Source organism: Lynx rufus, unplaced genomic scaffold (genome assembly GCF_022079265.1).
Source record: "Lynx rufus isolate CCGP_SWC_20201006 ecotype Redwood Valley unplaced genomic scaffold, mLynRuf1.p SCAF_7, whole genome shotgun sequence".
NCBI lineage: Eukaryota > Metazoa > Chordata > Mammalia > Carnivora > Felidae > Lynx > Lynx rufus.
The window spans coordinates 13,971,873-13,986,721 of NW_025814889.1; the positions used below are offsets into that span (position 1 = coordinate 13,971,873).

At 47.8% G+C, this 14,849-nt stretch overlaps 1 protein-coding gene across 1 annotated transcript in view; it reads right to left on the reverse strand.

The window, feature by feature from the left end:
• Nucleotides 1-2,053: 2,053 nt before the first annotated feature.
• FAM171A1 (family with sequence similarity 171 member A1) overlaps nt 2,054-14,849 on the reverse strand; it is a 132,902-nt gene continuing 120,106 nt past the window's right edge. Inside the window, exons 6-8 of the mRNA XM_047065233.1 lie at nt 7,719-7,835; nt 4,378-4,492; nt 2,054-3,755 (exon numbers count right to left, since the gene is read on the reverse strand). Of these exons, the coding sequence (XP_046921189.1) occupies nt 2,054-3,755; nt 4,378-4,492; nt 7,719-7,835 (1,934 nt within the window). The remainder of the gene's footprint in view (nt 3,756-4,377; nt 4,493-7,718; nt 7,836-14,849) is intronic.

The window sequence follows — 14,849 nt, forward strand, 5'->3', positions numbered from 1 at the left end:
AGCATTTGAGAATTAAAGTGATAAAAATCAACTTGATTGGTTCTCTGTCCACATGGAATTCACAAATAAGATTTTGTAATGAAGCTGTTACTGAATACTTAGCTAGCTTACTGTGTTCTCTGCTCTGCTCTGATGTCTCCATTACTGATTGTGACTAATAGTTTCACGCAGCCGGGATGGTTCTAGTCATTTTATTATTTAAAAAAATTTTTTTTTTCAACGTTTATTTATTTTGGGACAGAGAGAGACAGAGCATGAATGGGGGAGGGGCAGAGAGAGGGAGACACAGAATCGGAAACAGGCTCCAGGCTCTGAGCCATCAGCCCAGAGCCTGACGCGGGGCTCGAACTCACGGACCGCGAGATCGTGACCTGGCTGAAGTCGGACGCTTAACTGACTGCGCCACCCAGGCGCCCCGGTTCTAGTCATTTTAATGAAACTTTTTGTAGCGATTCCAAGTGGATCAATGCTGAGCATCAAAGAACACACGAGTTTTTTGTAACGTGCAGACATTTCTCCCTATCTGAAACACAACAAAATGTCACCTCGTGTTCTTGAATAAACTAATAAACACAAGGTGGGATTTAACCTCGGTGTAAATTCCTAGGTGTCTACTCCGGAGTCTTTGAACAGAAGTCCAACAACCAGCATACCAGACTGCCGAGGAACAAAGAGCAAATACGTAATAGCGACTCCGAAACAAATAGTGGCTCAGAGTGAATGAAAAGGACCACAAGATAGTTTGTTTTTTTTTTCTTCAGCATTTATTTTGAATTTTCATTTTTGGATAACCAAGCAGCTCTTTAAGGAGAATGCACAGAAGAGTCATTCTGGCACTTTTGGATAGTACATACGATTTCTGTAATAGTCACATTCACTTGCTCAGTCCATACTCTGTGTCTGGTGAGCAAGGTCAGCCCATAGGATTCCCGAGTTAATACATAACCGTATATACAAACAGCCAATGAAACCATAATGGTGGCTAGTGGCCAAAGGGACGGAGGAGGGCAGGGGATCTCTAAAGTGTCCTCTAGTCTACCTTAGCTCAACAGAATTCACGTCACACATGGGCACTAGAGAGAACACTGTGTTGAAATGAGAATTCGGAGCAGAAACGGGCATTTGGCAGCATGCAGCTTAAAGAAAAGGGGTATCATTTAATAACTTTATAAAATCCAGGCAGTTCAATGAAAGGAGTTAAGGAAAAAAACAAAACAACAACAAGAAGAAAAGGTGAGGGGACTGCTGTTGTCACTGTAAAAAAGGCACTTGGAGTTAATGGGACCAGAATTGAAGGGCTCTCAGCTGATAAAAAACTTCAGTACGATTTCATTAAAAGGCTTGTTTAAGAGATGACACTCAGGAGTTCGCGAAAAGAGACACCGAAATAAACCGTCGAGAAGCAGAACAGATGAAAACCAACAAATAAAATCTTTCACAACCAAGTTGTGTGTGTGTGTGTGTGTGTGTGTGTGTTTTCTAAAGCAAACCCGAAACGAAAGCTAACCAAAGCAAAAACACCTAAGCAAACCAAGAGCACGAAGCAGCGGTGCATAGCTTTCCTTTGAGATAACGCATACCTCGAGACACTAAGTGCTACGCTAATTTCCCAATAATAACGTCACAGGAGCATTATCGTGATAAAATGGATTCAAGCAATGTGAAAAGAGTCTCATCTGTTCCTAGAATCTGAGGGAGAACTGAGGTTATCAGCAGAGCTGAGCGACATCACTCGTGGTTTCTCAGTGTCCTGGGATGGGGATGGGGATGGGGGTGGGGGTGGGGGTGGGGGTGGGGGGAGGCGCGTCCCAGACGCAGGAGCCACATTCAGACACTCCTGTTCAGCCATCTCCCTGGCGGTGAGGCGTCCACGAACATCATCCGGTAACTTTAATTCCGTTCTAACATGTACACAGTGAACCGTGATGCAGCTTAAGTCCGCTTCCACGGCTGCCGCTGCTCCACCTCCTCCACGAACAAGTAAACGCTTCCCTAAGAAAAGAATTTTTGGCAATTTTTATTATGTTCCGCCGACGGGTGGCGCTGTGACAGCTCACTTCATGTTAAACGCCATCAGGGGTCTCTCTTCCCGCTTCTGCCAGGGGCTCTTCTTGTCCTCTCCTTGGTCCTCCTCGTCTTCCTCTTCGTCGTCCTCCTGGGCCGATCTCCTCTGCTCCGGGCTGGCTAGCGGCTCCGGGGGGACGTCCGAAGTTCGTTTTGTCGTCTCCTCCTGCAGGCTGGGCAGCTGGCCGCCGCTTCTCCGGCCGGAGCCATCCAACAAGCAGCGCAGGGCACTGTCCTCGGGGGTACAGACGGTGGTGCCGCACTCGCTGCCGCTTTGGTCCATGTCGTCCAGGTACACGAGCTGCGTGTAGGAGGTGCTGTCCGCGGCCCGCGGCTCTTTCTGCGGATGCTCCTGGACGGCCGGGTGGTTCTGTGCGAGGGACAAGGGGTCTCCTCTTCCCTTCCGGGCAGATTTTGGTTCATTCATATCCACGCCAGAATCCAAACTGGCATCATTGCTTCCGTTCCTTCCGGCTCTTTGGAGATCAATGTAGGAATGTCTAACGTGCGCATTGGACCTGCCGTCCAGGGAGACGAACCACGCCCGGGGGTGTGGGAGCGGCTTCCCACCCCCAAGTTCCATCAGAGCCTTCTCGGTCAGGAGCTGGACCTCGCTGTTCATCTGAGCCAAGGCCGCATCGTTCAGGGAGGCCGGGATGGAGAGGGACTCTGACATGGACGCGCCTTGCGGGGTCCACTCCCGGGCGCCTGCATCCTGCAAGTGCTGCTGGGAGATGGCCTGGCAGGACAGGGGCTGCGCTTGGATCTGGGAGGAGGGGTGCGGGAAGATCCCCGCGTGAGGGCTGGAGAGCTCAGCCTGCAGTCTTTCGATCTCCAGCTGCTGGTCGGCTGGAACGACCAGGGGCTGGCCCACATAGGAGTGGTCCCCGGGGAGTTTCATATAGTGCGCGGGGATGACCAAGGCAGGTAATACCTTTCTGTAAACGCTGTCGTTGACCTGGTCAACGGAACTACAGCAGATCAACTGGCCGGGCCGCGGAAAGGACGTGGGTCTCTCCAGGTGGTCCACTGACCGGGACATCATACACTCAGTAGGCCTGCGGTCCAGCAGCTGTTCCTTTTCGGGAGATGAAGGCGTGGGGTACATGTGTTCCTGAATGGTGAGTTTGCTTCCCGTGGAAATATGGTTAGCGGAGGCCTGGCCGTCTCTGTCTTGCTTTTCAAACAGGGGCTGCGAGAGCATGGCATTGTAGCTCCTCCTGTACTCGCTGTTGCCAGGGGACTCACGGCCTTCTCTTTCCACAGATTTCCTGGACTTTAAGGGGAAAATCTCCACGGACTTACGATACTCTTTTCCCAACGTCCCACTTGGTGTCAGGTTATCGAAGGAGATTTGGCTTTTGTCCTCTTCCTTGTGGGAGAGAAGTTCCTCCCGCGAGCTGAACTCTTGCGAGGTGCTGTAGGAAAGCTTTAGCATGGGGGTGTGCATGTCTGCTTCTCCGTTGGAAGACATCATTTCTAAATGGACCCCGCTCATCAGCTCCTTCGGCCCAGGGGCGTCCGGGCGGCCGTGGCCGGTGACAGAGAGCGGGCCGGGGAATTCTGACTCCCGACGTGAAAACAGCAAGTTGATGTGAGACATGGAAGTTGACTGATCTCTTTTGGAGCTCTCGAGGGCCGTCGGAAGTTGGAGTTTTCTGTGGTGCTGACGAGGTTTCAAGCATTTCCGCCTGCGATCAAAGATAAAAATCCAAACCCAACGGTTAAAGATTCTCATAGTGGTAGAAGGTTCCAAGCAAGATCCTAATTCTCAATTTCCACAGGAAGAAACAAAACAACAACTACTCAGCAGCCAGAAGCCTTCTCACCCCACACCCGCAGCCTTATTTTGATTCAGAGCAGTGCAATCTGCAGATTTCACCTTCAGGGTTTTAGACGTACAGCCGAGTTATTCGTTCAAAAGCGGTTACCCAAGAGTCGACAGCAAACATTCTCACAAACCGAAAAGACGAGGCATCAAAATAAAGAATTTTAGTTCTGCTTTGTCCTTGAGAATATCGTCTCTTAATCAGTGTTTAGGAATATTCTGAATGAATCATGACAACCGTCAAACTTAAAAAAAAGAAAGAAATAAGAACTCCCCTTGTGAGCAACCTCATAAACAGCATGCCCCCCACATCCTGTTCATTTGTTTGCAACTTTAAGGACAAATGTTTTAGTTCTTAGAGATTTTTTTTCATGAGAAAAAAAGGACCTTGATTCAGAAAAAGAAAAAAAAAAAGACCTCAATATCAATGCCTGCGCAAGAAATTCCAAATTAAAAAAGATATTGCCAAAAAGGTAAAACTTTACCTGCAATAATATAAAAGGAGACACAGCAGAACCAAAAGTATGAAAGCCATCCCTCCTAAAATGGCCAAAAGAAACACCGTGTGATACGTGGTAATGTCCTGTGTGGCAACGGGACCTAGAAGGTCAGAAAAGGGCATTTTAGATTGCAGAAAACCTTGAAGGGATAAGAGGGATAATTAGCTGAGAGCGTATGTTCTTCCTCTTCCTGGCTGGGGTGCGGAGCAGGGGCCAGAGGCAAACACCCTTTGGATGATGTGCTTACAGATCACTGTAATTTCTCTCAATGACAAGGGATTACCACGACCGTCACCGTCACCGTCACCGGAACAGCTGTGGCCGGGAGCAGCATGAACACCCAAACACTCCATGTGGTGCTAAGGGTCCCTCCTTAGCCCAGAAGAGAGCTGCACTTGCAGCAGGTTCAGCATTCTAAATACATGATCTTTTAATACAAGAAAATGGATGCATGATAACATAATGAGAGAGACTCTTAGACGAGAGATGGCTTGAATATCTGGGGATTTTATACTGCAGGAGAAAAAAAAAAACCCACAAGATTTTATTCTCACTTTCCCTGGATAATTATTACTATGTGGAGAGCCCTTTGCTTAAATGAACAGTTAAAATGTATGATATAAAATCGGCTAGGACTTACAAAAAAAAAAAAAGTCCACAGCTTATTATGGTCTTTCAAGTGTTTCTAAAACGCCTTCCATTTGTAAAAATAAAGTCTTCCTCTACAATGCCTCTTCAAAATTGCTAACCGTATGTGGCCACAGACCTCCTTCAGAATTTACAAAGTATCAGAGATAAATATATTTTCTTTTTAATTTAAAGAAATTAATATAATTTCTTTAATATTTCAATGTTAAGAATCCCAAGGCAAAGTTTATGTTCAATACTAATAAGAATCTATCTTAATGCACTGACAACAGATCGACAGCAACAACAAAAATCTCCCCTATTTATAACATTTGGGGACATACTGGTGTCCAAGCATCGAAGGAAGGGGTGTGGTTTTATGTTATGTCAGATTAGCATGGTTATAATTACTACATACCACAGTATGTAGTACCCATTTACTTACTGATTCTCGATATCTTAAGGGACAGATTTCTTCAAAAATCTTTGGAAGCAGACCACTTAAGCGCTAGATAAACCCAAAGAGGTTTACTAATTTTTGAAAATTGTGACATGACTTAAGCTGAAAAAGCTAACACCATTCTCTGCCAAACATAATTCACTTCAGTGGGGGAGTGTGGAGTTAATATGCCCCAAAGTTGGAAAAACAATTGACAACTGTATACTCCATTCATCATTCAGAGAAACTTTTTTTTTTTTTTTTTTTTTCCCAGAGACAACCCCCATGGACCTAGGCAATGCCTTGGCAGGAATCACCAAAAATCCGGGGTACACATAAAAATCATTTCCAAATAATTCAAGTTCTGTCCTTTAAGTACTTAAAATGTTATTATCTTAACTTCTGCCAATGGAACACTCTATAAAATTTACAGCTGTACTCAATTTCCTTCTTAACTGGAGAATGAAAGAAAAAACCCTAACTATTTTCTTGTTGGTTTTGGGCTCATGAAGGCACAGCATCTTTGTAATTTGTTTTAATAAAGGGGATGGCTGTGAGGTTACTAATATATGTGTCTGTACATTAAATGCCATCAGGGCTCTGTCATATACGCTCTTTATAGATTTTTGTCTCTTCCTTCACTGCTCGGAAGGGTTGGCAGACCTATACCAAGCCGTTCTTTCTCCCCTCTTTACAAAGCATCTATTAATCTGTGGCATGATGGGCAAACTGAGAATCACAGTTGTCTGAAAGATATCTAAATTTTTTGTAATGTTTATTAATTTTTGACAGAGACAGAATGCGAGAGGGGGAGGGGCAGAGAGAGAGGGAGACACAGAATCCGAAGCAGGCTCCAGGCTCTGAGCTGTCAGCACAGAACCTGACATGGGGCTTGAGCCCACGAACCGTGAGATCATGACCTGAGCCAAGTCGGTGCTCAACCGACTGAGCCACCCATGTGCCCCCAAAATATATCTAAAATGAGAGTTAACTGTAATGCATGGGCTTTATGGCCTCTACTTGGGTACTTGAGGAATTTCTTTTCTTTCCTTCTTTACTCTTACTCATAGTCTAGATATTTGTGATTTGGAGCCTGGGGCATTTTTGTACCTGGTTCGTGCCTATATTGCTACAAGAACGCTATCACAAAGGGAAACACAGAATTCCCTTTGTGAAATGGGAAATCAACATTTTCTCAATCTGGGGCCAATTTCTCAGCACCTCCATCAAATCCGCTACTATGGGAATGTGAGTGTCATTCCAGTGACAATTCCACTGCTAAAATATCTTGGACTCCCATTTTGGAACTGCCTTCATGATGAGAGACAGCTTTTAATCATAGCATATTTCTGACCTGGCTCAATTACCTACTTTACTCACCAGACCAGGATGTGCATGACTTTTAGAAGCGTCTAACAAGAATCAAAGGGACCCTCGGAGCATAAAGATTTGCCAGCAATGAAAACGTTTCACTAATGAAGGCAGTCCCAGTGATACAGATTCTAAAGGCATTTTGAGTGACAGAAGCCATGACTGGAAAGAATTCTCTGAAGATGACTATTTTAAGAAACAATTCTAGAATGTTCCTTGGGATAAATTAGGGCATATAGGTTAAAACTTTTTTTTAAGTCATGCTTTAAAAAGTATGAGTTAATTCACGTATCCTAAGTAGAGATGATTATTGTTTTAGACACAAAGCAAACTGGTTTGTTTCTGAACCTTCAGGAAAGGCCAAAACAAGCTTTTTGCTCCAAGAAAGCTCCAGTGGTGACTGTGTTAGCCTGTCTAAGGAGTGCCCTTCCCCACATGTTCTCTTACAACAGGCCACAGCTGTTTCAGGAATTAGGGAGGAGGTCTAAACCGCCCCCATGGGCTTTAGATTAGGAATTCCCTATGGCAGCTGTCTGAACAAAACAGATACAAGACAGGAGTATGTTCTGTGCATTACTGTTATCCTAGACGGGAGAGTCGCAACCAGAACTCCCCCACCCCCCCCACAAAATACCTTAGTTTCATCATTTGATTTTCAGACTTTTAACCATTTTTTTTTTTAAGTAATCTCTACACCCAACGTGGGGCTCGAACTCATGGCCCTCAGATCAAGAGTCACATGCTCTACCCATTGAGCTGGCCAGGCGCCCCTTTCTACCATTTTTGAGTAAGATGAGGTCTCGCTGCTGAAGTAATTTTCCAAAGCATACTTAGCCTGAACCCTCAAAGAACTCAACGCCCATCATCGCAGGTGCTGGCTTCGTGTTACCTGGGTTGGGAGGAGACATGGCTGCCACCCAGTACCCCAGCTGAGGGGCAATGTACGTCCACGTCCGCTGGCTACCTTCCTGGTGCACGAGGCCCAGACCACTCTTCAGCCACGTTCCTGTGGGGTGCAGAAAAAACTTGAGCTGGACACACACTACACCCCTATTTAGGGCTTACACATATTGTACCGTAAATGTCATCTTTGTAACACAGTAGGTAGCCAAGACAGTCCAGATGTCATCTAGGGACTGCATACACCTTTCCATAGATTCTTTTCAACTTCTTTCAGGGGTGAGGGAAAGTTTGATTTTTTCTTGCTTTTCTGATTAATTTATTTTCAACCACTTTCTCAAACATCCCTGCTTCCAAGCTCAGATAATTCTACCCAAAAGCTTTGGAGTTTAGAAGTAGAAGAAAGGTAGCAAGGTAAGCGTTGGGGGGAGTAGAAAGAAGGCGGTGGGGAGAAATCCAGAACCGTTTCTACTCTTCTTTCTCAAGCCAATAAGCAAATTTCCTATCCCAGATTATACACTTGGTTACATCAGAATTACTTAGGAAAGTTTAAAAAAATATATAGACTTCTTGGTCTTATTTTTGCAAATTCTAGCCTAGTAAACCTGGCTTAGGTGAGTATTTTAAAAAGTTTCCAGTTGCTTCTGATGCTGGGAAACACCAGATATGTCCAGGTCTGAACTGTCTTTCAGTTATTAATTGGTAGTTAACGTTAATGAGCACCTTTTACGTACAGGCTGGTCACAGCAGATGCGTCTTATACACATTATAATTCTCACAGCACCGCCACAGAGTAGGACTCGTTTTCTTTTTGGACAAGGACTGGGGAGACTGGGGAGGTACGGAACTCTTCTAAGGGCCCTCAGGGGTAGCGAGCAGAGCAGGAGCAGACCTACGCCTGTCTCTCTGTCCTCAGGGCAGGATCTGATCTACCCTGTTGCATTCTTCTATAAACTGTCCCAACAGTTCGTAACGTTTTCACTTTTTAAGTTTTCCAGACACAGACCTGTTGCCTGGCCCACCTGCCGAGCGCCTTGCTTTGAGGCCCGTGATAGCGGCCAGCAGCAGAAGACAAATGGAGAGTGCTGGCCAGGCCCCCCAGCAGGACAGGCACCCGCCCAGCCCACCAGTGTAGACACCTCAGTCAAATTGCTTCGCAGGGCTCCTCCTGCCTCGAGGCCCACGCGCTCCACCGCTCGGCCTGCTCCCATAATCCCCACTACTTGAAATGGCCTTGTGTGTAACTGTGTCCACTCGAGGCCTAAATGCACCAACCGTGCACCAACCATTCTCCCCTCTGGTTCCCAAACCCTTGCCCTTCCCGTGCACACATGTCACTGAGGTGGCAACGGCGGATTGTTCTCCGTTGAAGAAGGAAACAATATTTGGCGGTGCTTCTACGGCCTACCAGTTGCCATAGCAACACTGAAATGCAGTGGGTGGAAAGGAGCCGGTGGCAAAGCCTCCAATCTTGCTCGCCTCCTCCACCGCTCAGACGTCAAACAAAGGAGGAAGAAGGGAGAGGCTAGGCGTCAGGAGGCGCCTTGCACTGTCTGACCTTCCCAAGCGACAGGCTGCATCACGGCTGGAGATGATTTCCATTCCCATTAGACAAGAGGAATACAAATGGGAAAGTTTCTAAAGTGAGTGTGAGGATAAGGATGCCCAGTTCAGATTCATTTGCTGAAGAACACCCAGCCCAGAGATGATTTAGTTACTTAGAGCATCGCTCCGTTCTACAGAGCGTTACAAACAGAACCAAAGGCCCAAAATGGTGTCACTTAGGGGAAGGCCCCCGGTCGGTACACCGAGACTGGATACCCAAACTAACTGCAGTTTCAATTGCACAGGCACGTAACCTTTAACCAGACAACATGAATTTCCTGGTCAGTACCAGGGAATTTACTAATTGACCCCTTCTGTTCCCCTTCAGAGGGCAACCTTGCCCAAACAATGTATTCCTTGCTAATAAAATCCATTCTTCTTTTATTAATGCCCCTCTCCCTGCTTTTAAAAAAGTTTTTTTTTAATGTTTATTATTTTTGAGAGAGAGAGAGAGAGACAGAGCATGAGTGGGGTAGGGGCAGAGAGAAAGGGAGACACAGAAACAGAAGCAGGCTCAGCTGTCAGCACAGAGCCTGACGCGGGGCTTGAACCCACAGACTGTGAGATCATGACCTGAGCTGAAGTCGGAGGCTTCACCGACTGAGCCGCCTAGGCGCCCCCGCCCCTCTCCCTGCTTTTAAAAACCTTTCTCTTGTTTAGCTCAGCAGACCTCCCCTCTACTTGCTAGATGGGATGCTGCCTGATTCATGAATCATTTAATAAAGTCAATTAGGTATTCAAATTTACTCTGCTGAATTTTGTTTTTTAATAAGAGCTGCTGAGGAAGTGGAAAACATAGGACATTTGACACATTCAGCTAAAGACTTTCCCTATTTGGTAAGAAAGCTTCTCTGAAGGTAGAGAGCCGGCTGTTGGTGACCGGTTCCGGTTTTCCGCTTGGGGATCCCACGCTGCTGGGCCCCTGCCCTGACTTCCACACCCCACCCCACTCCCCTGGCTGTCCCCACAACACGGCCCCGCCAGGATCTCCGCCTCAGCCAGGAGGTGGCGTGCACTCTTTGGTCTGCGGTTTTCCCCAGGTGGGGTTCTTGAGTCACTGCTGCTCTTCAGATGGAGTGGATACCATGTCAGGCTGAAGGGGACCCACGTGGAAGGACCTGAAGCTCACGGGTCCTGATTGCTGCTCCTTCAAACCGCCTAACTTGACTGCGAAGTTGCTTCTGCCTTCTCCGACACAAGCACATCAACTGCAGAAACGCTTCTAAAATCCCTCCGAGCTATACCCCACCCCTGGTCCAGCCCGGCCGGCCCCCGCCTGGCAGCGGTGGTGGTGACGATGGCCACAGCCAGCAAGGCTGGTGACTGGAGAATATGCTTTGGGAGCACAGGGAGGGTAGAGAAGGCTTCCGGATGAGTCAAGTTTCGAAGAATTGGCAGCTGGGGGTGGGGGTGAGGAGGGCAGCAGGAGGAGGAGGAGGAGGAGGAAACAGTGTGCAGGAAGGCACACAGGGTAGTGGGCTTGGAAGATGCTTTGGATGGGGTGCAGGTGGGGGTTGGGTTGGCGGGGCATAAGGGATGGGCTGGAAAGGAGTTTGCTGTCTGCCCGGGAAGGGCTGGGAAGGGCTTCTAGGGCCATTAAAAATGGTACGGAGGTTTCTCAAAAAGTTAACAATAGAACTACTCTAAGATCCAGTAATTGCACTACTGGGATATTTACTCCCCAAACAGAAAAACATTATTTCAAATGATACACACACCCCTGTTTATTGCAGCATTATTTACAACAGGCAAGATGTGGAAGCAGCCCAACTGTCCATCAACAGATGAATGGGTAAAGAGGAAGTGATATATACACAATGGAATATTACTCAGCCATAAAAAAGACTGAAATCTTGCCATTTGCAACAACGTGGATGGAGCCAGACAGTATCATGCTAAGTGAAATAAGGCAGTCCGAAAAAGACAAATATCATATGATTTCACTCACAGGTGGAATTGAAGAACCAAAACAAATGAACAAAGGGAAAAAGAGAGGAAGAGACAAACCACGAAACAGATTCTTTTTTTCTTCCTCATTTTATTTTAGAGAGAGAGAGGGAGAGAGCACATGAACAGGGGAGAGGGGCAGAGGGGGAGAGAGAGAGACTCTTAAGAGCCTCCACACGGAGTGCAGAGCCAGACAGCAGGCTCAATCTCATGACGCTGGGATCATGACCTGAGAAAATCAAGAATCAGACGCTCAACAGACTGAGCCACCCAGGCGCCCCAAGAAACAGACTCTTCCATAGAGAATAAACTGCTGGTTACCAGAGGGGAGGTGGGTGGGGGGATGGGTTAAATAGGTAATGGGGATTAAGGAGTGCACTTGTCATGACGGGCGCTGGGCGACCTATGGAAGTGCTGAATCGCCACATTGTACACCAGAAACGAATGTGACACTGTGTGTTAACTAACTGGAATTAACAAAAAGAACTTAATAAAGAAGAAGAAAGAAATGGAGGCCACTGGGCCCTGTAAATGGAGGCACGGTGTGGTCAGAACTCTCCTCCCCACCCGCCCCTCCCCCATCCCCACAGCCCTTGAGCTCCTCAAACACCAGCACGCAGTGTGCACTTCACCCAAGTCCGTGGCTTTGCTGGCAACTGCGGCTCTGATCTCACAAGGTCTTTCTTTCTTTCAACACTTATTTATATTTGAGGGGGGGGGGCGGTGAGAGGAAGACAGAGGATCCAAGCAGACTCCTCCCTGTAAGCACGGAGCCCGAGGCGGGGCTCGAACTCATGAACCGTGAGATCATGAGCCGAAATCAAGAGTCGGACGCTTAACTGACTGAGCCACCCAGGCGCCCCTCACACGGTTTTTCTCTCTTCCAGAAATCTACCCATCTTTCAAGATTCAAGTCATGTCATGTGCTTATCCCGAGTCCCTCCGGAACTCAAGGAGCTTCCTTGTCCTCGTCCTCCTGGGACACGTGTCACTGCATCTGTTTTCCAAATCACATGTTGCCTCAGTCGCCAACGTCTGGCCTCCTCTGTCAGACCGTAGCCTCCATGAGTTTGGGCCTGGTCCTATATTCCTTTTGTCTTCTCAGCACCAAGAAATCTCCTTGGCGTACCAGCTGAATAGTACTCGAGAACGAGTGAAAAGCCCAGCAGGCAACCCAAAAAGTCGTGTCGGATGACCTTCTGTGAAAAGCTGGGTGTGGTCATCAGGAAAGGGATCCTTACAGAAGTGTGCTGAAATTCAAACGTAAGGGAACAAAGCCAGCGGGGAAAGAGGCATTTATTTCGGCCTACGTTGCCTGCAAAACGTACACGTCTTCAGTGACTAAAGGGTGACACTATCTCAGGACTCAACAATCATGCTGTTATTGGCAAAAGCCATTTCCAAGCTCTCTGTGTTTGGTGGGAGGAAGTCAGCGGCGGGGAATAGAATTACCGAGCTGTGCACTGGAGCATATGCTTCTCGTTGGGGTGAGATCCTGGTGCCGCGGGATGAGGGCGACCTCCCCACCTGAGGAGCCAACACACATGGGAAGAGATTCTTGTGCTCGACGGCCGGGAGGCGGGGATACCGGACGGCAGAGCAGACAGACCTCTGTGAAGTCTCTTCTGTTCCATGAGGCCACGGGAGCTCAGCACCTGCGACCAGGGTGCCAAGGGTGGGGACAGCGCTAGTCTGGGCGGGGGGGGTCTCAGGCGCTGCTCAGACAGAACCGGGAGGGCCTGGGTTGCTCCTGCGGTGTGGACAGAGGAAAGCTCCAGCTGCCTGATCTGCAGCCTGCCCACCTGCCTCCTGGATGGGGCAGCGTCTGTGGTCCGGACACAGAGAAGCCTCTAAGGTCCCAAAAGCAGCCCAGCACGGCTGCTTCCTTAGACCCACTTCACGCCTCTGCTTCTCTTTCTCCTATTCCTTCCAGCCCCTTCCCGCCACTTCCCGTGGAGGCCTTGCTAGACCCAGGATCCTCTTCACAAGCGGGCAGTCCAGGCAGCCGCTGGGACATGCACCGGGTCAAGGCGGGTCACCTGGTGAAGGTGTGCAGGCGGGCACCTGGGATTTCTCCCGTCCCACCCCACTGGCCCAGCCAGGCGGCCACCTGCTCCACGCACAGCTGCTAATGCACCGAGCAGCTGGCCAGCTGTTAAGTGGGTCTGTTGGGAGCAGGCTGGCGGCTCTGGGCGCCTCTCTGCTGTGACTGAGGTCTGTGGCACGTCGATCACTGGGGACTCTGTGGGTGAAACTTATATAGTAACCCCTCTAGCATCACCAAGGAACGAAATTCTGCATTACTGAAACTTCTAGGTCAGTAGTTTTCAAATAGTTTTCTAAAGTATTTGAACTCTCTCCCTTTGATGAAATCTTATGCAGAAATTTATATATAAAAGATAGAAGATAAGCTTTCTGCATGAAGATGAAGAGAACACCACCCCTTCCCTTTCCCTACCCCCCCCCCCCCCCCCCCCCCCCCGCCCAGACACTGCCCACCGTGGCAACCCCAGGACATCTCCTGAACAGGGCCTGGAAGTTCTTCTTCTATACAACTTGGGTTTCATTTCCCAAAATCTGAAATCGAAGTTTTACAAATAGTCTAAAAAAGTACCACTTACATGCCTTATAAAATTGAATATAAGGGGCACGTGGGTGGCTCAGTTGGTTAAGCGTCCGACCCTTAATTTCAGCTCAGGTTGGGATCTCACAGTTTGTGAGATCGAGCCCTGCATTGGGCTCTCGCTGACAATGCGGAGCCTGCCTAGGATTCTCTGTCTCCCCCTTTCTCTGCTCCTCCCCCCCAAATAAATAAATAAATACATTTTAATTGCCAGCTTATGCTATAATATGTATTCGTAGCTGAACATTAAATACATCAATCAATAGGCAATTTCAAAAAATAAAATAAAATTGAATACAATTTTGATTTTTCACAATAACTCAGGGCCATGATCACGATCAACTACAATGCTAGCTTCTCAAATATTGATGCCCCATCCGAATTTGGCTCAGGTCACGATCTCATGGTTTGTGAGTTCGAGTCCCGTGTCGGACACTGTGCTGACAGCTCAGAGCCTGGAGCCTGCTTTAGATTCTGTGTCTCCCTCTGCCCCTCCCCTGCTTGCACTCTGTCTCTCTCTCTCAAAAATAAACATTACATTAAAAAAAAAAATCATGCCCTTAGGTCCCAGCTGAGGACTGTACTTGTTTGCTCCTACGTTAGATACACCCTCCCATGTTGTCTCTCCCTCCCTCCTGGTTCCTCCTTCCTTTCCTTCTTCCCTCCCTTCCTAAATGCTATCAGTGTTTCTGTTATCAGATCTTCTCCCTCACCATCAAGACCCCCAACATCTATACTGGGGCGGTCTCCTATCCAGAACTACACGACCCACCTTAGTCAAATTGTATCCGAGTAACGTCCACAGGTAGTTTGAGGGACTGGGGAACAGAACCAATTATCCAACATTGGTGTTCTAATCCAAGTTCAGTATTTCTTTCCTTCGACACTACACCCTCAGATCAGTTTTTGTCTGAATTATCATTTTCTAGAATTAAACCTTGCACA